The sequence below is a fragment of the Saimiri boliviensis genome, chromosome 12 (genome assembly GCF_048565385.1).
Source record: "Saimiri boliviensis isolate mSaiBol1 chromosome 12, mSaiBol1.pri, whole genome shotgun sequence".
NCBI lineage: Eukaryota > Metazoa > Chordata > Mammalia > Primates > Cebidae > Saimiri > Saimiri boliviensis.
The window spans coordinates 22368963-22394668 of record NC_133460.1 but is presented as its reverse complement, the minus strand read 5'-3'; the positions used below and the strand labels follow the sequence as shown (position 1 = coordinate 22394668).

General features: G+C 39.4%; 1 protein-coding gene across 1 annotated transcript in view; it reads left to right on the top strand.

The window, feature by feature from the left end:
• LOC101037498 (cyclin-Y-like protein 2) overlaps positions 1-17005 on the top strand; it is a 31612-nt gene extending 14607 nt beyond the window's left edge. The window contains exons 5-10 of the mRNA XM_039477741.2: positions 224-259; positions 3157-3208; positions 4059-4178; positions 5055-5221; positions 15499-15661; positions 16895-17005. Of these exons, the coding sequence (XP_039333675.2) occupies positions 224-259; positions 3157-3208; positions 4059-4178; positions 5055-5221; positions 15499-15661; positions 16895-17005 (649 nt within the window). The remainder of the gene's footprint in view (positions 1-223; positions 260-3156; positions 3209-4058; positions 4179-5054; positions 5222-15498; positions 15662-16894) is intronic.
• Positions 17006-25706: the final 8701 nt, after the last annotated feature.

Sequence of the window (25706 nt, the reverse complement as noted above, 5' to 3'; positions counted from 1 at the left end):
AGAAACATGTCTTCTAACAGCATATTGCCTTGCAATTTGGTTCTCATATTTTTGCTAAAAGCCAAGAAATGAAAACAAGAAAGTGCCCTTATGGTACTGTTCTGAACCAGAAGATTTTAATTTCAGGGCCGCTAGGAGAGTTTCCTCTGTACCCTTTTTATAAAATGTCTTCTGGCCTAACAAATGATAACATCTATTGTTATGAATGTTTTTTCTTCCACAGTGTGGCCTTGGTGATATATTATCTTATCCGGCAAAGGTGAGCTTTTTAAAAACCTGTCTTGTTATTCCAGCTAATTACTCTGCAAGCTATCAAGCATTTTAGGTCACAGCTGTAGACATCATGAGCTGTATTGGGCCTGCTAAAATATCCAAGCAAATTATTTGTGTTTTCTTTGGTCCTTAAGACTCTTTTAATTCATACCTTAAGACTCTTTTAATTCATACCTTATTCATACATTAAGCACTAGTAAATTGAACATGTAAAACTGGAGCTTTCATCCCAACTGGAATTAATTACTCCTTCTTCAGAGCTCTCAAAGCAATTTGTAACTTAATATGGCACTAAGCCAAAAAAAAAAAAAAGACTCTTTTAATTCTTAAATGATTGGGAATCTCAGAATATGTGTCTATATTGATTATTGATTATATTGATATTTATTATTGTAGAAGTATAAAATTGAGATTGTTTTTCAAACTTTATTTTTAGTTTAGATTTCACATCTCTACCACTGTTGATATCATGAGCTAGATAACACTTTGTTATGAGGACCGCCCTGTGCGGTGCAGAAAGTTTAGCAGCGCTGATATCCTCTACCAACTAATGTCAGTGGTAACCCATGAGCCAGGTTGTGACAACAGAAAATATTTCTTAAGAACAATATTGTTAATATAATTTTTTAATGAAGAAATACCTTTTCTACAACAAAATACTGAGTAAAAAGTGTGTCATGTATTTATATTATTAAAAATTGCTAATGTTGCACTTAAGAGAAGACAGCAAAAAAAGAAACAGCAGCAGCAATAACATGGCGTAATCTCATGCAAATATGTAGTTGGTAAAAGGTGCATTTTTAAAATTTTGAGACAGTTGTATGTATTCTTCAATACTAAGTGAAAACTTTACAAGTGCTACTTTCTTAGTTACAGTGGCATTTTACATATTAATACATTTATTCCATCAGTGCTCACTAATCTGCCTTGCACGGTAAATGGATCTCTTCCCCCATACTTGCATTTATAATATTATGCATTAGTTATTTGCAATATAGTGGTTTATGTTTTATTACATCAAAAATCACTCTTAGTTTAACCTCCAGTCTTATTTTAAAGCATCTTTAAGTATTGAAAAGCTGTCAGGCCTACAGTAGAAGGAAGGAGTTTTTCAAAGTCCTCAGGAAAGCTTAAATTTTATCATTGGGAACAAATACTTATTTTCCTTGAAGTGACAACCTCACTTCCTTTATTTTTGAGAATGATAGTTGTACTTTTTTTTTAGACTGAGTCTCTGTCACTTGGCTGTAGTACATTGGCATGATCTCAGCTCAAGCAATCCTCTCACCTCAGGCTCCTGTGTAGCTGGGACCACATGTGTGGCACCATGCCCGGCTAATTTATATGTATTTTTGGTAGAGACAGAGTTTCACCTTGTTGCCCAGGCTAGTCTCAAACTTCTGAAGGAGCTCAAGTGATCTGCCTGCTTTGGCCTCCCAAAGTGCTGGGATTTTATAGGCATGAGCCATTGCACTGGCCCAGTTGTACTTTTAAGTAAAAATGATTTCTGCCAAAAAAGTGATTGTTCAGCTCACAATTAAATCATGAATTTTTTAAAGACACAACCATACTACAGTCAGCAGAAGCACTTTTTATTAACTTTCCACTGATTCAGAATATTAAAGACACATGTCAAGATTTAGTAACAACATTAATTTTTACTGCCTCAACAAAAACATTCTTAAGTGCTTCAGGCTATCTTTTTTAATTGTAAGGGACAATAAAGAATATAATTACTACCAGTGTAATTTTTACCACTATCTTGATTTAGGCTGAGAAACCAGCAATTTTATTTACTTTTGCTTTTATACAGTTATGGCAAGTATCTATGAAAAAAACAGTCAATGTCTTTGTATTACTTTCTTCATTTCTTAAAATTTTTAAAATCAGCTTTCTGAGGTTCAATTAGTATGATTATCAGAATAGTGTCCAGCAGGCACAGTGGCTCAGGCCTGTAATCCCAGCACTTTGGGAAGCCAGGCAGGTGGATCACCTGAGGTCAGGAGTTCAAGACCAGCCTTGACAGCATGGTGAAACCCCATTTCTACTAAAAACACAAAAATTAGCTGGGTCTGGTGGTAGGCATCTGTAATGCCTGTAATCCCAGCTACTTGGGAGACTGAGGCAGAAGAATCGTCTGAACCTGGGAGGCGGAGGTTGCAGGAAGCCAAGATTGCACCATTGCACTCCAGCCTGGGCAACAAGAGTGAAACTCTATCTCAGAAAACAAACAAACAAACAAAAAACTGTTGACCTCTTAGGCCTTCCGGAAAAGGGTCTTGGAGATCCCCAGAGATCTACAGAGCACATTTGGAGAACCACTGGTTTACCACACAGGCACAATGCATTAGTTTTACAAAATTGAAAGTTTATCAAAGACTGGCCTCTTTTAAAATAAAAAGGCAGATGAGTTTTTCATTCAAACAACAGAAAGTAAATATATCATGAGAGTATACTACAGAGGAGTAAAAAGAAAGGAAGCTAGGATATCTGATTGACATTTACATTTATTAAAGTTCTAAAGACTTTATTGCCCACCTCAGGCTCCTGTGTAGCTGCTTTGTAAAACATTCTTGTGTTTCAATGTGTGGTTAAGAAGAGTGAAAATATGTTTGGTTTATTGCCATTGCCTGTTAGGGAGGGTCAGTACCTATAGGCAGTTCTGACTTGTTATTGTGAAAAAGATTTCACAATACAGGACACGTGCTGAGGAAGAAGAGGTCAGGAAACCCTCTGCAGGTCAGGATCCAGGAGAAGAATCTGTAAAAACTGTTTGCTGTGTTGAAGTAGACACCAAAGCACATAGGAGGCATTATTATACTAAACAGATATTATACTAAGATATTAACAGTTTTTAAAGTAATGCACATTCTTATTTTATAGAGGGGCGGATAAAACTCTGGATGTATTTGATGAACGATCATACCCGTTGACAGTAAGTGACACTTTATCGAGGTTGTATTTTTATCACAGACTTGTATTTGTTTCATGCTGAAGTCAAAGCCGTCTTTAAATCTTCCCCATTTTGTGTTGCGTTTAGTCATGTTAAGTGTTGTAAAAAGAATGTGCTGGAATAAGAACTGATCTGCAGCTCTGTTTAGTTAGTGAGCTAGTATGAGTAGCTATCCAAATAACAGAAAATGTATCTTTTATACTATCCAAAAGATAGTATGTTTGGATAGAAAATATACTATCCAAATAACAGAAAATGTATCTTTTAAAAGACAGTTGTCCGTAGCATCAAGCAATATGAGAATATGTAAATACTTTTAACACAGAAGCATGATTTTATCAAGAGAGTTAAAAATAATTTAAGTTTAAATCAACGTATATGGTATAAAAATTTAAAAATGTACTTCCTCAGGTGCATAATAGCTACATGTGTCTAGTGACTATTGTATTTTAAAGCATAGGCTTAGAGCCTCATGATTACAGGAAACTATATTTTCTCCAAATTTATTGCAGAAAAGAATGACATATGATCAGTAAGACATTAAAGCCTAAGAGTAGCTTACATTTTGGATAGAATTATGTGGGTCAAAGAGTAAAAAAGAGCAAACATTTTCTGAAATTTCACTCATATGATTTTTAAATGAATGTTGATGAGTATTAAATCATTACGGTATTTTAAGATCTTACTGTTCATATTGTAAAAACTGAATGACATCTCACCAATCAAAATTACTGTAAATGATTCATGGGCACAAATGTGAACACCGGTGTCTTAAGAGCACTTCATGTTTTTTCTTCAATGGATACTTACATTGCATCCTTTCTTCTTTCAGCGAGAACAGCTTCCGGAGGAACACTTTAAGTATGATCCTAGACACAAAGTGATTTTCAGATTTGTTCGTACTCTGTTTAAAGCCAAAAAGCTAAGAGCTGAGTTAGCAATCGTTAGTTTGGTAAGATATTTTCTATTTATAAAGCATCTTTAGAAATTGGTCTTACAGAGCAGCCTAGCCAACATGGTTAAACCCTGTCTCTACCAAAAATAAAAAAAATTAGCCAGGCATGGTAGCATGCCCCTGTAGTCCCAGCTACTCCGGAGACTGAGGCAGGAGAATTGCTTGAACTCAGGAGGCAGAGGTTGAAGTGATCAAGCCACTGTACTCCAGTCTAGGCAACAGAGCAAGACTCCATTTCAAAAAAAAAGAAGTTGACCTTGTAAACGGGGTAGTATTGGTCCTGTTTTTAAATGAAAGTAGGTTTCTGAAATTATCTCAGAACTTTAAGAGAAACTTAAAGCAAATACATTTGAGTGGAATCATCATTATGGCTTAAAATGTTGCCATTGCTTTTCTCGTTACAGAACAGTTGCTGTTAAAGGCAGCAGGAAGGAGTTCTGATTTCTCCCCGCACGCTTCAGTGCACACATGCACACACAGTGCACACACCTGGGGCATGTGGAGGGCTTGGAATGGGGAGTAGTAACAAAACCATCCAGTTGATGGGCAGGAAGGGATGCCATTGTAGGTCTAAGCTGAGTCCCAGGGTGTACCCCCAGGCAATTCTGATGTATGTTGTGACTGAGAGCTACTGCCCTCAATTCATTGTTCCTTGGATGTGTTAATCTACCCCTGCTGGGCTGGGTAGGTAGCAGAAATATTTGGCCTATGATTGTGATATGGCCCCTTGCTTAACCTGATGAAACAAAATCTCTGTAGGACATAAGAATAAAAGGCATTTACTTTCTGGTCAAAACCAGATGGTTTTTCACAAGAGTTCTTATCACAGCACTTCCACTGAGCTAAATCAAAGGCCAGCGCTCTGTTTTGCAGGTATACATTAAAAGACTTATACGTTATGCTGATCTCGACATTTGTCCAACCAACTGGAAGAGGATTATCTTAGGAGCCATTCTTCTTGCCCTCAAGGTTAGGAGTGAAGAGGCTGTATGCCTTGAGGACTACTGCGAGCTCTTTGAGAACCTTACAGTTGAGGATATGTGAGTTTGCATGGTTTTTGTGAACTTTCTAACCATTTTTGAATACTTTATTTGCTCCCATAAACTTAAACGCTTTAAGAAATATTTTTAAAGGTTACATGATGCAGATAATAAGAATGGGCATAAATACCACATCCTCTTTCTCCCCAGCCTTACAGCAACAGTTCATATTTTTCACTGTTCATTGGTAGGTCTTGGTAAACTGCTGTTGTAATTATCTCATAAATGGAAAAGTATTTTTCTGGTGAATGTTTTTGGCAAATATCTTACCAGTGTACTACCAGAACATAATAGTACGGTAAATATCCTTATGGCTTTTTACAAGCTGTCTGCAAGTTCCTGTCTCTGTGAGGAGCACATGTCTGGCCTTTGAAATAATTATTTGGCCATTGACAAGTCTAGGGCCTCTGCATTGTGAAGTATAGCTTCACCCTGACTCATACATTGTGTATTTGCTATTGCTGGTGTTCCCCTGCTTTTATCTGAAGATCTGTTTTATAGAAACCTTGGATACAGAATAGCCACAGATCCCTGTGCCCCATTAGGAGTGTTGCATCACTGGGCTGATGAGTTAGAAGTTCCAGGGTTCCCCTCGGGCGGTCTAAGAAACGTTGCTTGAGTGTCACCCAATGCTCGTCACACTCAGGAGGTTCCCGGGGCCCTCATGCAACCACAGCAGCACTTGTTGGGGTGGGGGTGGGGGGACCCAAGTTACCTATGAGAGTGCAAGAAATCTTGCTGAGTCATGGGGTTGCTCACAGCTGGCACCAACATGCCACTGAAGCAGGAGCTTCATGGGTCTTTCTTCCACTCTGGCCTCCTGAGTGCTGTAAAAGGAAGAGTCTTGAAGCTGGTTGGCAGGGTGAGCCAGGGAGGCATTTCCAACAGAGGCTCTCAGTGTCCACTGGACATCGAGAATACCTTTGTGGGTAACACTTAAGAAAATCTGAAGCAACACCCCTTGATGACATTGAAGCATATGAGGCATATGAAGATCAAGATCTTCAGGCAGTGGCAAGAGGTTTTTGTTTTGGGGTTTTTTTGTTTGTTTGCTTTTATGTTTGCGTATTACTCCAGATAAGACTGTCATTCAGAATGTATGCAGTCACAGAGGTGGAGCATGATGGCTGAATAGAAGTCTCTGCCAATTGTGCTCCCCACAGGAATTACAAATTTAGCAACTATCTAAATAAAGAAGCACCTTTCTAAGACCTGAAAATTAGGTAAGTGATCATTCTAGGTGGTTTTAACTTCATATCACTGAAAGAGGCACTGAACAGCATAGAAAAGACAGTCTTGAGTTGTCGATGCGACCACCATGAACCTGTCTCCTACCAGGAGAGAGGCTACATGCTTGTGGGAGGGAGAGCACAGCAGCTGTGGGGCTCTGCCTGAACTCAGTGCTGCCTTCTAATAGCAGAAAGTAAAACAAGGCTGAACTCACCCAATGCCCACCCACGGAGAAAACATTGAGACTAGCCCCAGCCAGAGGGGAGTTCTTCATCCCTGTGGTTGAACTTGAGTTGTGGAAGCCTGGCTGCTGTGGGATAAAATACTCTGGGGTCCTTAATAAGCTGAAAGTCTGTCTAGGTCACAGGGACTGCAACTCTTAGGCAAGTCCGAGTGCCGTGCTGCGCTTGGAGCCAGTGTGTTTGAGGGCAGGTGACCCAGGGAGACAGCAGCTGCGGCAGCTAGGCAGTGCTTGCCCACGCCTCCTCCATCCCTAGACAGTGCAGCTCGCAGCTCTGACAAAGACCTGTTTCTTCCGCTTGAGGAGAGGAAAGAGGACTTTGTCTTGCACCTCGGATACTGGCTCAGCCACAGCGGGAGAGGGCACTGGTCAGAGTCTTAAGACCCCTCCATTTCAGGTCCCAGCTTCGGGATAACATCTCTAGACAAACTCCGGGCCAGAGGGAACCTACTACCTTAAAGGGAAGGACTCAGTAGTGGCAGGATTCCTCACTTTCTGATGAAAGAGCCCTTGGGCCTGGAGGAATCATCAGTGGTGACCAGGTAGTACATGCCATGGGCCTGGATTGAGACTGAGAGATGTGTTGGCTTCTGGTGCACCCCAGCACATTCCCAGCTGTGGTGGCCATGAGGAAAGACTCCCTCTGCTTGATAAATGCTGAGGGAAGAGTGAAGAGGATTTTTCTTGAGCTTAGATACCGGCTCAACTACAGTGAGAAGAGCACCAAGTGAGCTGTAGGATCCCTGATCCAGGCCTTGGCCCTTTGATGGCGTCTCTGGACCTACCTAAGCCAGAAGAGAGCCCACTGCCCTGAAGAGTGAGTTCCAGGGCAGGCAGCACTCACCACAAGCTGACTGAGAGCCCCTGGGCGTTAAGTGAACATCAGTGGTGACCTGGCATTAATCCCCATGGGACTGCAATGATGTTGTATGTGGGGACAGACTACTGTGCTTGGGGAAAAGGAAGGGAAGAGTGGGAAGGCCTGGTGGATTCAGTGCCAGCTCAGCCATGGTAGAACAGAACGCCAGTAGATGTCTAAGGTTTACGACTTTACCCTGGCTCCCAGACAGCACCATGAACTCACCCAGGGACCAGGGGAACTCACTGTGCTTAAGGGAAGGACAGAGGCTTGGCTGGCGTCACTACCTGCTAATTGTAGAGCCCAGGGGCCTTGAGTGACATAGGTGGCACTGGGTAGTTGTTAGAGTGAGCCTTGTGTAGTCACAGTGCTGTGCCGGCTTCAGACCTAGTGCCGTCTGGACAGACCTAGTGCTGTCCCAGAGGTCGTGGCCACAGGGGTGCTTGTATCTGTTCTCTGCCAGCTCCAGGCACCCTAGCAGAGGGAGGCAGACCTCATTTGTGTGAAAGTAAGGGAAGAAGTGAGTCTCTGTCCACTAATCTAGAGAATTCCTCCAGGTCTGATTTCAGACCACCAATGTCGTACCTCCACAAGTCTGCAAAACCCAATGACGTTCTTCACAGAAATAGAAATAAAAAGGGAATCCTAAAATTTTTAGGCAATTACAAAAGACTCAGAATAAAAAACAAGCAAACCTGGTTGAATTGCATTATCTGATTTCAAATTATTCTCTACAGCTATAGGAACCAGAACAGCATGGCACTGTGTTTAAATACAGACACATAGAGCAATGCAGCAGAGTAGTAAACCCAGAAACCGATTCACACATCTTCGGTAACCTCATTTTCTCCGAAGGTGCTGAGTACATACAATGCGGGAATGACAGTCTCATCAATAAGTGGTGCTGGGAAAACTGGATATCTATATGCAGAAGAACGAGACTAGGCCTCTATTTCTCACCTTATACAAAAATCAAATCAAAGCAGATTAAAGATGTAAATCTCAGCTGGGTGCAGTGGCTCACGCCTGTAATCCCAGCACTTTGGGAGGCCAAGATGGGAGAATCGCTTTAGCTCAGGAGTTCAAGACTACCTGGGCAATGCAGTGTGTCTATTTAAAAAAAAATTTTTTTTTTAAGATTTAAATCTAAGACCCCAAATATGAAACTAAAATAAGACATTGGGAAAATTCTCCAGGATATTGGGCTGGGTAAATATTTCTTGCATAATGTTTTATAAGCACAGGCAACCAAAGCAAAAATGGGCACATTAGGTCACATCAAGTTAGAAAGCTTGTGCACAGCAAAGGAAATAGTCAACAAAGTGAAGAGACAACCCACAGAGTGGACGAAGGTTTTGAAAACTATCTGACAAGGGATTAATTACCAGAATATTTAAAGAGCTCAACTCCATAGAAGAAAAACATCTAACAATCTGATTTTTAAAATGGACAAAATATCTGAATAGGCATTTCTCAAAGAGGACACATAAGACAGGCTTGGTGGCATGCGCCTGTAATTTCAGCTGTTTAGGAGGTTTAGGTGTGAAAATTACCTGAGCCTGCCAGGTGAAGGCTGCAGTAAGCTGTGATTGTGCCACTGCACTCCAACCTGAGTGACAAAGTGACACCTGTTTCAAAACTCCTTATGAAAAGCATACCAGGCCAGGCATGGTGGCTCACACCTGTAATCCCAACTCTTTGGGAGTCTGAGGCCGGTAGATCATGAGGTCAAGAGATCAAAATCATCCTGGCAAACAGGGTGAAACCCCCTCTCTACTTAAAAAAGAAAAATTATATGGGTGTGGTGGTGCGCACCTATAGTCCCAGCTACTTGGGAGACTGAGGCAGGAGAATTGCTTGAACCCGGGAGGCGGAGGTTGCAGTAAGCAGAGATTCCGCCACTGCACTCTAGCCTGGTGACAAACCAAGACTCTGACTCAAAAAAACAAACAAACAAACAAAAAAGGCAAACAGGTAAATGAAAAGATACTCAAAATCAATATTGTTGATCTTCAGAGAAATGCAAATCAAAATTACAATTAGAGATTATCTCACCTCACTTAAAATGGCTTTTATAACAAGTGCTTGCGAGGATGTAAAGAAAAGATAACGCTCCTACTCTGTTAGTGGAAATGTAATTTAAATACAACCACTATGGAGAAGAGTTTGGAGGTCCTCAGAACTAAAAATAGAGCTACCATATGATCAGGGAATTCCACTGCTGGTTATATACCCAAAAGAAAGGAAATCAGTGTATCAGAGAGATACCTGCACTCATGGATGTTGCAGCATTATTCACAACAGCCAAGATTTGGAAGCATTGCAGGTGTTCATCAACAGATAAGTGGCTAAAGAAAATTGTACATAGACACAATGGAGCAATATTCAACCATCAAAGAGAATGAGATAGTTATTTGCAACAACATGGATGGAAATGTTAAGTGAAATAAGCCAGACACAGAAACAGAAAGACAAGCTTCTCATATTCTCACTTATTTGTGGGAACTAAAAATTAAAACAATTCGACTCATGAAGATACAGAGTAGAATTGTTAGCAGCAGCTGGTAAAAGTGGTATGCAGAATGAGAGGAGTAAGGATAATGGTTAATAGGTACACACATTTTGCTAGAAAGAATTAATAACATCTAGTATTTGATAGCACAACAGGGTGACAACAGTTTAATTGTACATTTTACAGTAACTAAAAATGTGATTGAATTATTTGTAACAATAACAATAATAATAAATAAAAGGATACATGCTTGAGGTGTGATGGAGTCTCTGTTTACCCTGATGTGATTATTACACATTCTGGGCCTGTATCAAATAATTTTATATACCCTATAAATATATAGTGTACCCCCCCAAAAAAAGACTTTCATTCAGAATTAACACAGTGTATATTTACAACCAAAATGAGGCTTCTTGTAACCAAGAAGAGACTAGTGATGGTTGGTTGCTGTTGAAATGGCTGCTAACTTACCACTCTGCTAATAGCATAAACTGAGTTGTCACGGTGATATTGCTAGTAGCCATTTTAGTAAAGGAGGTAACAACATGAAGGTACTTTGAAAGCTGCAGAAGCTAAAGTGCTCTTAATCACTGCTGGCATCAATAGGTAAACTGTTGTTTTTGTTTGTTTGTTAGAAGGAGTTTTGCTCTTGTTGCCTAGGCTCAAGTGCAATGGCACGATGTTGGCTCACCACAACCTCCGCTTCCTGGGTTCAAGCGATTCTCCTGACGCATCCTCCCAAATAGCTGGGATTACAGGCATGTGCCACCACACCTGGCTTATTTTCTATTTTTAGTAGAGTTGGGGTGTTACATAATATTCAGGAGACTGGATAGACCAATAGGTTAAACAGGAGGATTTTATTAAGGCGGCCACCAGCTCAGCAGATCTGCATCCCAGGGCTGAGCTCCTAACAAAGACAGGGCTTGACTTTTTGTACATCCAGGATGATGTAGCAGCTAACAGGTTTGCAGAAGCCAGACAAAGAACAGTTAATTTGTGACATGTCTTGTGATGTACGTTACATTTGAAAATAGCATTTTCAGAAACACATTGCACATTCTTCGGGTTTTATCTTACCCTGTGACTCTTTTTCTTGCAGCTGGTCTGCAAGAAAAACAGGAGTCTTGAGCTACCTGGGAACTTTACTGAGAAAGTGGGGAGAGTAGACAAGGTAGATTTTACAGGGAGTTAGTTAATTTCAAGCAGAGCTGGGGGTTAGGTTTTATATTGAACACAACACAGTAAATGTATTATGTAGCAATTACAGACTACTATTGTTATTATTTAATCTCCCTCTTCAGGGGTTTCTCCATGTTGTTTCTCCATGGGTCATGCTGGTTTTGAACTCCCGACCTCAGGTGATCCACCCACCTGAGCCTCCCAAAGTGCTGAGATTACAGGTGTGAGCCACTGTGCCCAGCTTGTAACCTGGTTTCTTGAAGGAAGCAAAATTTGTAATTATGAACACTTAGCTCCACTATAGTGGCAGTTAAATTGATCTCAAGACCTGCGGCTAATCTGGTGGGGCTCTAGCTCTAGTTCCAAGGTCAGAGAATACACAGGGAAATGTGCAGGTTTCCACAGATGTGAGCTCCAGAGGCAGTGATGACAGAGGCCAGCCCCAAGAGGATCAGTTCTACATAGTGCCATTTATGAATGCAGAAGCATCAGGAACTATGCTCTGAACAGGAGCTATGTTCGTGATCTTTGGAAATTGAAAAACATTACAACAAAGTGTTTAATGGACATTTATCTTGTCCCTCTGCTGTTGATTATTTGTAATAATCTCTTTTTGATGGTAAACTGAACCATTTAAAAATTAATGTCTATCAGATTTTTCTTCAAACTTTTCACCAACAGCTGTTAATCTTGTTAGAATATATTTTCCTTAAGAAACATTACTAATTATGAGGGAAAGGCAAATTAAAAGGCACAATGTAATACCACCTTACTCCTGCAAGAATGGCCATAATGAAAAAATTTAAAAAATCATACATGTTGATATGGATTTAGTAAAAAGGGAACACTTACACTGCTGATGGGGATGTAAACTAGTACAACCACTATGGAAAACAGTACTGCCATTCAATCCAGCAATCTGACACTGGGTATCTACCCAAAGGAAAGGAAGTCATATGAAAAAGACACATGCACATGCATGTTGATAGCAGCACAATTTGCCATTGCAAAAATGTGGAACTAGCCTCAATGCCCATCAGTTAATGGGTAGATAAAGAAAATGTGGAATGTATACACCATGAAATACTGCTGAGCCATAAAACAGAATTAAATAATAGCCTTGACAGCAACCTGGATGGAGCTGGAGGCCATTATCCTAAGTCAAGTAAGTCAGGAATGGAAAACCAAATATCGTATGTTCTCACTTATAGGTGGGAGCTAAGCCATGAGGATCCAAAGGCATAAGAATGATACAATAGGCCGGGCGAGGTGGTTCATGCCTGTAATCCCAGCACTTTGGGAGGCCAAGGTGGGCAGATCACGAGGTCAAGAGATGGAGACCATCCTGGCCAACATGGTGAAACCGTCTCTACTAAAAATACAAAAAGCTGGGCATGGTGGCACATGCCTGTGGTCCCAGGTACACAGGAGGCTGAGGTGGAAGAATCGCTTGAACCCAGGAGGCAGAGGTTGCAGTGAGCCAAGTTTGCGCCACTGCACTCCAGCCTGGCAACAGAGCAAGACAGCATCTCAAAAAAAAAAAAAAGATACAATGGCCTTTGGGGATTATGGGAGGAAGGATGGGAGGGGGTGATGGATAAAAGATTAAGATTACATATTGGGTACAGTGTACAATGCCCAAGTGGTAGGTAAACCAGAAGCTCCAATGTCACCCCTAAAGAAATTAAACATGTAACCAAAACCACCTGTACCTCAAAAACTATTGAAATAAAATTTAAAAACATTACTGATAAACAACTTATATATATACACACACACACACACACATACACCTGTAAGTTAAACTGAGCAGCTCCTATTCAGAAAATTCGCTGTGCTCGTAAAGGGTATGCTATTCAGCCATTTAAAAACTGACAAAAAGTAAGAAGATACATATCCTGTAGGGATAATCGTGTTTTTCAATAACTATTAATAAACATGATAATTTTATAAAAAACCATATTTTACACCGTTAAAATATGTTTCTGGAAAAACACAAAAGAGATTATGATGTGCATATATTCGTATAGTCAATTAAGTCCTGATCAGCTGATTATTCAAATATTATCTGATCTACATTCCCTCTACATCCCCATAGCCTTGTGGTTATATGAATAGGAAATTAATGTTGGAAGTAGTTTCAGCTGGTTTTTCAGTTAAACAAATGAGAAGACCACATATCTGCTTGTATCCTGCTTTCCATACTGGAGAACTTCAAGCATTTTTAAGTCAACAGATGTTTAGCCAGTGGATAAAACATTGTAACTTTAATACCAAGGAACCAATGTGTTGTTGAGGTACTGCTTTTATACAATTAACTCTTTATAGGAATTACTATGGGAGTGGTAAGATTACTCTGGTTTTGTATTTATTTAAGCATTTGACCAAGTACTGGATACAGTGGCTCATGTCTGTAATACCAGCACTTTGGGAGACCAAGGTGGGAGTAACCACTTGATCACAGGAGTTTAACACCAGCCTGGGCAAAAAGCGAGACCCTGTCTCCACAAAAAGAATTTTTTAAAATAGCCCAGCTAAGTGGCATGAGCCTGTAGTTCCAAGCCTTGAAGGGCTTAGATGAATGGGCCACTTGAGCCTGGGAGGTTGAGTTGGCTGTGAGCTAGGATCATGCCACTGCACGTTAGCCTGGGTAACAGAGCAAGACCCTGTCACACACACACAAAAACAAAAACAAAACCTTTGGCCAGGACAGCTGAATAATCATGCAGCAGAGGGCTGCTTCCAGCCTCTTCCCCTCTCAGTGCATTCAACTCATCCCCACAGTCTGTTCTGGCCAGGGGTGACAGATGCTGAGCACCTTGGGGTTTCATTTCTAACTCAACTCAGGAGAAACACTGTGTAAGGACAGCACCCTACCAGAAGGCATCTCATAAAATGGGTTTAGTCTAGCCAAGACGTCTCTCTCTGATCCTTCTATCATTTGAAGTGTAAAGAGTATTCCTGCCCCTTAATAGTGACAGCTAATAAATGGCATCCATCATTTCTGTCATCTGATCACTATTGCAGTGCCTTGGGAGTGAGCATGAAGTCTGATTTGTGCAATGGAACCCTGAAGAATGAGCCCGAGTCAGCTGCACAAGTGCAGAGGAGGCTGTCACCTTTCTCCTCATCCCAAACTTGGGGTGCTGAGTGCAGAATGGACTGCAAGCAGCTGTGCCCTGTTTGGACATTAGCGTGGGAACCCACCTGCATAGGCTGTATTCATTTCAAAACAAAATTTGGAGCCGTTCTAGTAGCTCAGTGTGACATTTTAAAATAAATAGATATATTTTATTAACTGACTTAACAAAAAAACACTGCCTTTTAAATGCATATAGTATTGTTTAAAGAGTATCTACAAAATTGTAACCTCAATGTTTTCTTGCAAAAGAAGCAGAATTAAGTACAGAGACCCTTTCAAATGAAGAACCACTGAGAAACAAAATATAAGTAGTATAACATTTACTTATGTACATTTTTAAAGATTATACAAGAATCAGTTTGCATCGGGCTTTCCAATTTATGAACATTAATAGGATTTCCCTCTAGGGAAAGTTTTCACATAAATGTTGAAGAAATTCTTAAAGCTGAAAACTTTTCTGTATTTTGGTATTTGAAAACTTTTCTTTATTTGTATTAATTAGTATTAATCTACTGGGATTCCAATTCAATGTGCTTTCTTATATTTATAAGGTCTGTCCACATTGTGTATTATCATGGGTCTTTGAGCAAAGATCATGGAAATGAAGGCATTTCTACATTCTGTACATACGTGGATTTTATTTCAGAAATGAGTTCTTATCCTCAGTGGAAGTGGAACAACTGCAGACCTTACCACATGCTTGTATTTATAAGGATTTTCTCCATTGATTCCTTTCATGTTTTCAAAGAAATGAAAAAGCTGAAGGCTTTACCATGTTTCTTAAGATTATGTCATTTTTCTCCATATTAAATGTGAATATGTCTTTGAAAGCACACGGGAAAATGAAGTTATTAACACACTTTTTACATTCATGTTTCTTTTCTGGTACAAGTTATTTCTAAGTTTTCAAAGAGAACTGGGAACATTGCATGCTTTCTTATATGTCTTTTCTCAATAGGGTTCTGTCCAGTGTGCCTTATTTCATGAATGCTAATAAACTAGAGCACATGATGGCTTTGCCACATTTCTTACATGAGAATAATGTTTTTGAAGATAGCCCGGTGAACTAACATCGTCCTGTGTTGGTTTTGTCGTGTTTCTCCTTCTCCAGGAACGAGTTGGAAGAGTACTTTGTGGAGCTAATTAATTATAATTTCATAGTTCCTGGAAAGGTTTATACCAGATACTACTTCTGTCTTCGTGCCTTGGCACACAAGCATGGCCTGCGTTTGCCAGTTTACCTTCTTGAGAGAGAAAGAGCATGGGAGCTGCAGGTAAGGCTGCGAAGTCACTAAGTGGGTTTTCAGTCAAACACCAATGCCGACATCTGTGACTAGGTCATATTAAGTAATGGTTAGAAAAATGGAAAGCTTCAAAATTAACTAATATACTGAAGAGCTTATTAACCTTTTGGCATTCTGTTTCCTATGTCTTTTATGGTTTTTATAAAGATTCACTTTATTTCAAAAGTATAGATATTATCTCTTTTGTGACCATAATTCAGAATGTTTTAATCAAAATTTAATTATTAATGAATTTGAACCTTTGCCTTTGCAAATAATCGCACATAAATGATTTCTTGCCATTTTATTTCTACTGAGGTCTACATACATAATGCAGTTACCCCTATTGACTACTTTTTATTACTCGGTTTGCAAATTTATGTCATTTTCTGCGGTGTATACCACAGTGCAGTCAGTCCCATGGGTTTGTTAGACAAACCATTAGTGCCTAAGCCGAGAGGCCTGCACTTAGACTGTATGAGGTTGTGCGTGTCTCAAGGACTGGATGCAGGAAGTACATGGGATTTTACTGGAAATGATAACTTTTATAGGACAAACTAATATTTGTGACTTTTGGTAAGTACACAGCAAAATTACTCACAGCTGACAAGGATGAACATTTAAAATAGACATGTTCTGTGGCAACATGGAAGTATTTTGAAATAATACATTTTTCTACCATAATTAGTGCAAGTGAAGTAGTGCCTTTTGATGCTTTAGTCATTAGACTTCGTTTACATTTCAGTACAATCCAGCACATGCCTGCCTCGTTAAAATTTGCTTTGAGTGTATGATAACTTATAGATTGGGTAGAATTTGATTACATTAATAAATTGACTTTTTGCAAAAGTGTGCGTTCATTATGTTTAAGGAGCAAGTGCATAGGTAACAGATGATACTGTTAGAAGCCTGTCACAGTACTGTGACATTTTTGGGAGCCCAATTTTTAAGTAACTTAATAAAGCAAGCTTTCCTTTGCTCCAGCAATCTAATTCTAGCCCTGAAAGGTGATTACTGTAGTGAGCTGCCAGAAGTTGGCAGTGTAAACCTCAGAGCCTCAGTAGCTGTAGCTGAACTATTGTTGGCAGTGTAAACCTCAGAGCCTCAGTAGCTGTAGCTGAACTATCTAAAGGAGTCTGCATGTGTGGCTTATCATCAGTGGTGATAGTTATAAGGTTGGAACCCTTTTTAAAATTGTACCTCTTTTCTATTTGACATTCTTAGGCTTTTTCAAGGATGGAAGGAGACGAAGTCTTCTCTACTGCCCACAAGAACAGGTCTTTGAGTGCTGATGATTTGATTCGTCTTCAGCGCTCTAAGGCCATCCTCTCCTGAAGGAAGTAATGAGGGGTAATGTAACATCCGCACCCCTCATCAAAAAAGACAGGAAGATACCACCTCTCCTGCTAAAGAAATAGTAAAGCTAGTGTTTTCAAAAGAAGAAACACCTCAATTCCAGTTAACTCAAGGACAACTAAGGCTGCACATCCTAGAAAAGAATGGGGCCTTGTCAGGGCAACAACACAGTCTTACACTCTTGTGTCCGTTTTCATGTAAACGGAGTTATAGAAACCACTCCAAAGTGAAGGCTCCTTCTGCCCACACACAGATACCAGCTTAGTGTGGGCTGATAGCTGTGAACTATGTAAGGCTTTTGTTTGTTTGATTTGAGATGAGTCTCACTCTGTTGCCAGGCTGGAGTGCAGTGGCTCGATCTCGGTTCACTGCATTCTCCACCTCCTGGGTTCAAACCGTTCTCCTGCCTCAGCCTCCCTCCTTAATTAAATTTTTTAAGTAGCTGGGATTTACAGGTACGCCTGGCCTCTGTAAGGCTTTTAAAACAATAGTTTAAATTTTTTAGATTTTAAAGATAACTTTTCAGTTTTTTTAAAAAAAATATTTCCACCCCCCAAATTGCTGCATATGCATTTGAAATCAATGCACTATTAGTATTAACACGTGTCAGAGGAGTTCATGAATAGCACAGTCTTTTCTTCCTGGGGATCCTTCCCTGCAGGGGTCCCAGCCTGCTCACAGCAGCCATAGAAGGGGCCTGTATACTGAGAGAAGCTGCAGAGCCCTGGGAAGCTGGGAATGCACAGGCAGACGTGTGAGAGTGGAGATGGGAGGTGGGTTGTGAGGTCCTCTGCAATTGTTATTGTCTTGAGGCTGTTTTGAGATATTGTCAAACAAATTTAGATGTAGGTAGAACATGACTTAATTCTAAAGGAGCATTGCAATGGGAAAGCACCAAGCATCAGATCTATAAGTATCTCAAAAGAGGGAGAAAAGGGCTGTTTATATGGAGGAGCAAACAACATGAGAAGGAAGGTGGGAGGAAGAGCGGAGAATGGCAAGATCAGAGTCAGGCTTAGGGAATGTTGCACCCAAAAGGCAGCCTGTTCTTAGGAGGGGTAGAAACAGAGTTTGTATTTTGGCTCAGACTGAAAGCAGAGCAGAGTCCGGGAAGCTGGGGAAAGGAGAGAAACTTATGCAGTGTATTTAACAGGTATTTTGTTCTGAACACTGAAGACAAAATCGTTTATAAGGTGAAAATGAAAAATTAGAGAGTTTGTGCATTTGTGACACCTAAAAGAGGAAGGATCATCTAAGTCATAATGAAAAGGGTATTTGCTGTAAACTCTTTCTGCAGAACACAAAGGATGGAGAGTTCTTAACCATGCCTGTTTACCAAGATTGACTACCCACCCCATCCTTTTCCCCACTTTACTCTGTCCTCTACAATTTTTTTTCATTTGATTTTTCTGAGGTGTATCCTATATAATAACCTGGTAAACATAGGTAAAGTTTCTCTGCTAAGTTCTGTAAGTAGTTTTATTGAATTGTTAAACTTGAGCCAGGGAGTTAGGAAAGCCCATGATTTATGGACAGAAATACAGATGGAATTGCTGGAACCCAGAAGGCAAAGTTTGCAGTGAGCTGAAATTGTACCAGTGCACTCCAGGGTGACAGAGTGAGACTCTGTCTCAAATAAATAAATAAATATTTTAAATAAAATCTTTTAAACATTTTAAATAAAATCTTGTTTTAACCAATTATTGTTTGTTTTCATGCAATTTTGTTAATATAAAAGACCCACCTCTAGAAAGACTATTGTGATTTTCTTCTTACTCATATCCAACTAAATTATACCACCCTGTTTTCTAAAAACAGCAACAACAACGTTACTATTAACTAATCTTATTACAATTTACATAGATGATTCACAACATGCTTAGCCTTTCTGTTTTGCCTAAATATTATCTTTCTTAAACAACCTGGTCATTTTATTTTAGGACAAAAAATTTACCACATGAAATTCCTTCTTACATAAAATTGCTTTTTTTTCCACCTTCTTTATCAAAAATACCTCTTTATATCTTTAACTTTCTTTACATCTCATATTTCCTGGTTCCTTTTACCTCATTTTATACATAACTTTTATGGAAGGTTTGAATTAGACAAAGATAATTTACTTTCTAATAAGAACGTTTAAAAAATGTTTTCTTACATTTTTTAAATTGGAAATTACCCAGCTAGTTAATATCTGTTAATAACCATATATGCCAAATCATATGACATGTATGTTGACAACCATTTATTCCATTACATTTACAAAATTATTTAATATTTTATCTAGATTATGAAACTGTGATAGTTTTCAAAGTAAATTCCCTGTTAACCATTTTTATTTCAGGAGCTTAAGTAATTTTCTTTATTTTTTATTTTTATTTTTTGTTTGAGACAGTTTTGCTTTTATTGCCCAGGCTCACTACCACCTCTGCCTCCTGGGTTCAAGTGATTCTCTTGCCTCAGCCTCCAAGTAGCTGGGACTACAGGCACCAGCCACCACACAGGCTAATTTTTTGTATTTTTAATAGAGAGAGGGTTTCACCATGTTGGCCAGGCTGATCTTGAACTTCTGATGAGGTGATCGGGCCTTCCTCGGCCTCTCAGAGTACTCGCGAATAACAGGCGTGAACCACCATGCCCAGCCTGTTTAAGCAATTTTCTTAGGGATAAATATAAGGGTATTTTTACCAATAACTCAGAATGTAGATATTTTCTTTAAATCAAATTATTCCATGTCTTATTTATCAAAAATTACACAAGCGAAGATCATTCTATCTTGGGCTGGGGGTTTTATAGTTTTATAACCCTTGTAACAAGTCTTATAGTATTCTGCAGGCGTAAGCATGAAATCACTTGATCAACAAATGCAAACAAAAATGCTGGAAATTATTACAGCATTTCTAATATTTTTTAATAACTTGAAAGCCAGCTTATTTATAAAAGATTTTACTCAAGTCACATACATGTGATAAAGCATTTGTCTATTCTTATTGATAAAATGGTTGATTTACATACTTATATTTTTATTTAAGTCAATGAATTAGAGCTTTCCATTTATAGTAGAGAAAAATTGCATACACAAGACATAAATACATAAATCTATTAGGCATGCTGACAGAAATATGTCTTACAGATTCATAAGACCTCTTTTTTCTATCCTTGAGAAATTTTTTTGTATTTGCATTTGTATATATTTTTTTTATTTAAGTACGTTTTTGGGGAACAGGTGTTTGGTTAGACCACAACAAAATCACCACCACAAAAAAAGGTAGTTCTTTAAATTTTATTTCAAAATGAATAATTGAAATGATTTTGCTGTTTTTATTTAAAACACTTGGTACTAGTGCTGGCTTGGTATTGAAGAAATATTGATTGAGCATTTAATATCACATTATTTGGAACATATGTAGAAAATGCTTTCTGCTTTCTTGTTCTTTAGTGGCAAGTTTTGAGATTTTGGTCCACCCATCACCTGAGCAGTGTACACTACCCAATGTGTAGTCTTTTATCCCTCACCCACCTCCTACCCTTTCCCCCAAGGCCCCAGAATCCATTGTATCATTCTTAGGCCTTGGCATCCTCATAGCTTAGTTCCCACTTATGAGTGCAAACCTAAGATGTTTGGTTTTCTGTTCCCTGGTTACTTTACTGAGAATAATGGTCTCCAGTCTCATCCATTATATTCCTTTTCATGGGTGAGCAGTATCCAGGGCATCAGTGAGGTCTAGGGAACTCCAAGGCTACTGAGAGTAGGTGGGATAGAGACATGGGTGAGAGTGGATAATCCTTATTCCCTAGGGCCTCCCTGCTTCATGAATGCAAGCTGCTTTGGCACCTATGGGTGGCACCTGCCAAGGTTGCTGGGACTCAGGGATGCAAGGACAGAAGAGGGAAAGAGGACCCCCTTCTCTCCCTCACATACCCAGGGTGTATCTACTAGGAAGAGAAGGGAACCAGGTGTGCCGGCTCCCCTGTTTTTAGATGGGTAGCCACCCATCTTGCATCTGTACCCCTTTGAAATGCATTGTGAAACCCTGGGATGCCTTTGAAAAAATATCTTTTTCTTTCTCCTCTTCTGTCCTCTCTTCACAGAGAGGTAATTCTGTCTCTATACTATGAGACACTTTCCTCAGATGCATCCTCCAAACTGAGAAAAGTTAATTTTTCAAACCTTAAACTGGTTGACTTAGGATTGGGCTCAGGGGAAGGGAACCCAGAAGCAAAACATGCTGGCCAAAGGGTCAAGTGTGTTTTTGTTTTTGTTTTTAAACCAGTGGGGTTTTTGGCCTCCCTGTGCAAACTGGTAAAAGGCCTTGGGATTTCTGAGCGGTCCTTACCCCTCCCCTTGTTTTGATTCGCTTCGATTTGTTTTGTTTTGTTTAAGACAGAGTTTCTCTCTTGTTGCCCAGGCTGGAGGGCAATGGCGAGATCTCGGCCCACCAACCTCCACCTCCCAGGTTAAAGTGATTCTCCTGCCTCAGCTTCCCTAGTAGCTGGGATTACAGGAGCCTGCCACCATGCCCAGCTAATTTTTTGTATTTTTAATAGAGACAGGGTTTCACTATGTTGGTCAGGCTGGTCTCAAACTCCTGACCTCAGGCAATCCACCTGCCTTAGCCTCCAAAACGTGCTGGGATTACAGGCGCGAACCACCACACCTGGCTCATTTTGTTTTGATACATGTTTTCTAATAATCTGGTGTGTGTTGTCTCACCTTCAGCCATCAAACTTTGAATGGTCATGCAGCTGGAGCCTCGGACAATGACCCCTTCTGCCAGGGACCTTTAGATAGGCCTCAGAGGGGACTCTGAGTGCTGTTTTTCCAAAACTGCCCCTGACAGTAGGAAGCAGTGTCCTTATTCTAACAGCAATTGATGTACTTCTTTAAAGGGAGGAATGAGGCAGCTGAGTGTAAAGGGGTCATCAGAGAACCTCCATCAGGCCTGCACACTAGGAGTGAGCACTGGAGTGGAGCCTCGGGAAGTCTGTGCTGTTTGCAGTGTGGGGAGCCTGGTCTCTTCCCTTCCTGGACGGAACCTGGAATTCAATCTGTGAGGCGGGAAGCCTATGCTAGCAGGACTCTTGCTCTGCTGAGGGTCCCTGGTTCCTCTTTATCCTTTTTGCTTAATAAATTTTATTTTTCTCACTTTTCAAAGTGTCTGTGAGCCCTAATATTTCATGACCATGGGACAAGGACCCCATCTTTAGTCTGGAATGTTATGTGTTGGTCAGTTATGCCTCATCATGCATGCATACCTGATGAAAAATCACAACAAAAAAGATCTTTAAATTTTATTTCAAGATGAATAATTGAAATAATTTTAAGATTTTTTATTTCTAACACCCGATACTAGTGCTGGCTTGTTATTGAAGAAATATTGATTGAGCATTTAGTATCACTTATTATTTGGAACATATGTAGGAAATGGTTCCTGCTATTTATAGTCTAAAGAAAACCTGTGTGACATCCTTTACAAAAACAAATATTTTATTTGTTTTTATCTATCTTATAAAAATAAAGCGGATCTGACATTCTTGAATAATTTCTGACTTTATTTTTGGCCTGATTTTCCATGATTATGAGAATAAAAATTTAAAAAAACTCAATGAAATAAAATGAGATAGCAAGATTGCAGAAAAAAGAGAAAAGAAACAAAAAAAGCCTACAAGAAATATGAGATTATGTGAAAATACCAAATCTATGTTTGATCAATGTACCTGAATGTGATGAGGAGACTGAAACCAAGCTGGAAAACACTCTTCAGATATTATCCAGGAGGACTTTCCCAATCTAGCAAGTCAGGCCAACATTGAGATTCAGGAAATACAGAGAATACCACAAAGATATTCCTCGAGAAGAGCAACCCCAAGGCACATAATCGCCAGATTCACCAGGGTTGTAATGAAGGAAAAAGTGCTAAGGGCAGCCAGAGAGAAAGGTCAGGTCACTCACAAAGGGAAACCAATCTGACTCACAGCAAATCTCTCAGCAGAAACCCAACAAGCCAGAAGAGAGTGGGGGCCAGTATTCAATATTTTTATTGAAAACAACTTTCAACCCAGAATTTCATATCAAGCCAAACTAGTTTCATAAGCAAAGGAGAAATAAAATCTTTTATGAACAAGCAATTGCTGAGAGATTTCATCAGAACCAGGCCTGACTTACAAGAGCTCCTGAAGGAAGCACTAAACATGGAAAGGAACAACCGGTACCAGCCACTGTAAAAATGTATCAAATTGCAAAGAGCATCAACACAATGAAAAAAACTGCATCAACTAATGGGCAAAACAACCAGCTAGCATCAAAACGACAGGATCAAATTCATGCATAACAATATTAACCTTAAATGTAAATCGGCTAAATGCACCAATCAAAAGACACAGACTGGAAAACTGGATAAAGAGTCAAGACTCATCAGTGTCCTATATTTAGAAGCTTCATCTCACATGCAAGACACATATAGGCTCAAAATAAAAAGATGGAGGAAGACTTACCAAGCAAATGAAGAGCAAAAAAAGCAGCGGTTGCAACCCTACTCTCTGATAAAACAGGCTTAAAAGCAACAAAGATCAAAAGAGACAAAGAAAGGCATTTCATAATGGTGAAGGGATCAATGCAACAAGAAGAGCTAACTATCCTAAATATGTATGCACTCAATACAGGAGTACCCAGATACATAAAGCAAGTGCTAAATGACCTACAAAAAGACTTAGACTTCCACACAATAACAGCAGGAGACTGTCACACTCCACTGTCAATATTAGACAGATGTATGAGATAGAAAATTAAGGATATCCAGGACTTGAACTCTGATCTAGACCAAGTAGACCTAATAGACATCTACAGAACTCTCCACCCCAAATCCATAGAATATACATTCTTCTCAGCACCACATCTCACTTACTCAAAAACTGACCACGTAATTGGAAGTAAATCACTCCTGAGCAAATGCAAAAGAATGAAATTCATAACAAATACTCTCTAAGACCACAGTGCAATCAAAGTAGAACTCAGGATTAAGAAACTCGCTCAAAACCACACAACTACATGGAAACCAAACAACCTGCTACTGAATGAATACTGGATAAATAATGAAATGAAGGCAGAAATAAAGATGTTCTTTGAAGCCAATAAGAATGAAGACAAAACAAACCAGAATCTCTGGGACACATTTAAAGCAGTGTCTAGAAAAAAAATTATAGCACTAAATGCCCACATGAGAAAAGAGGAAAGATCTAAAATCAACACCCTAACATCACAATTAAAAGAACTAGGGAGAAAGTTCAAACAAATTCAAAAGCTAGCAGAAGACACGATATAACTAAGATCAGAGCAGAACTGAAGGAGATAGAGACACAAAAAAACCCTTCAAAAATTAATAAATCCAGGAGGTGGTTTTTTGAAAAAAATTAAAAAAAAAAACCAGACCAATAGCCAGACCAATAAAAAAGGAAAGAGAGATGAATTGAATAGATTCAATAAAAAATGATGAAGGAGGTATCACCACTGATCCCACATAAATAGGAGCTACCTTCAGAGATTACTACAAACATCTCTATGCACAGAAACCAGTAAATTTAGAAGATGTGGTTACATTCTGGGACACATGCACTCTCCCAAGAGGAAAGCAGGAACAAGTTGAATTCCTGAGTAGACCAATAAAAAGGTCTGAAGTTGAGGCAGCAATTAATAGCCTACGAACCGGAAAAAGTCCAGGACCAGATGAGTTCACAGCTGAAATCAACTGGAGGTACAAGCAGAACCTGGTACCATTCCTTCTGAAATTATTCCAAGCAATACAAAAAAAGGGAATTCTCCCTAGTTCATTTGATGAGACCAACATCATCCTGTTGCCAAAACCTGGCAGACACACAAGTAAAAAAGAAAACTTTAGACCAATATCCATGATGAACATTGATGCAAAAATCTTCAATAAACTACTGGCAAACTGAATCCAACAGCATATCAAAAAGCTTATCCAGCATGATCAAGTCGGCTTCATCCCTTGAATGCAAGGCTGGTTAAACATACAAATCTAAATCAAAAACAAAAACCGCATGATTATCTCAATAGATGCAGAGAAGGCCTTTGACAAAAGTCAACAGCCTTTATGCTAACAACTCTTAATAAACTAGGTATTGATGAAATGTATCTCAAAATAATAAATAATCTATGACAAACCCAATTTATGATAAATTATTTACGACAAACCCACAGCCGATATCATACCAAATGGGCAAAAACTGGAAGCATTTCCTTTGAAAGCTGACACATGACAAAAGTGCCCTCTCTCACCACTCCTATTCAGCATAGTATTGGAAGTTCTGGTTAGAGCAATCAGGCAAGAAATAAAGAGTATTTATTCAATTAGGAAAAGAGGAAGTCAAATTATCTCTATTTGCAGATGACATGATTGTATATTTAGAAGACTCCATTGTCTCAGCCCAAAATCTCCTTAGGATGATAAGCAACTTCAGCAAAGTCTCAGGATAAAAAATCAATCTGCAAAAATCACAAGCATTCCTATACACCAAAAAAAAGACAGACAGAGAGTCAAATCATGAGTGAACTCCCATTCACAATTGCTGCAAAGAGAATACAACTGAGAATACCACTGACAAGGAATGTGAAGGACCTCTTGAAAAAGAACTGCAAACCACTGCTCAAGAAAGTAAGAGAGGA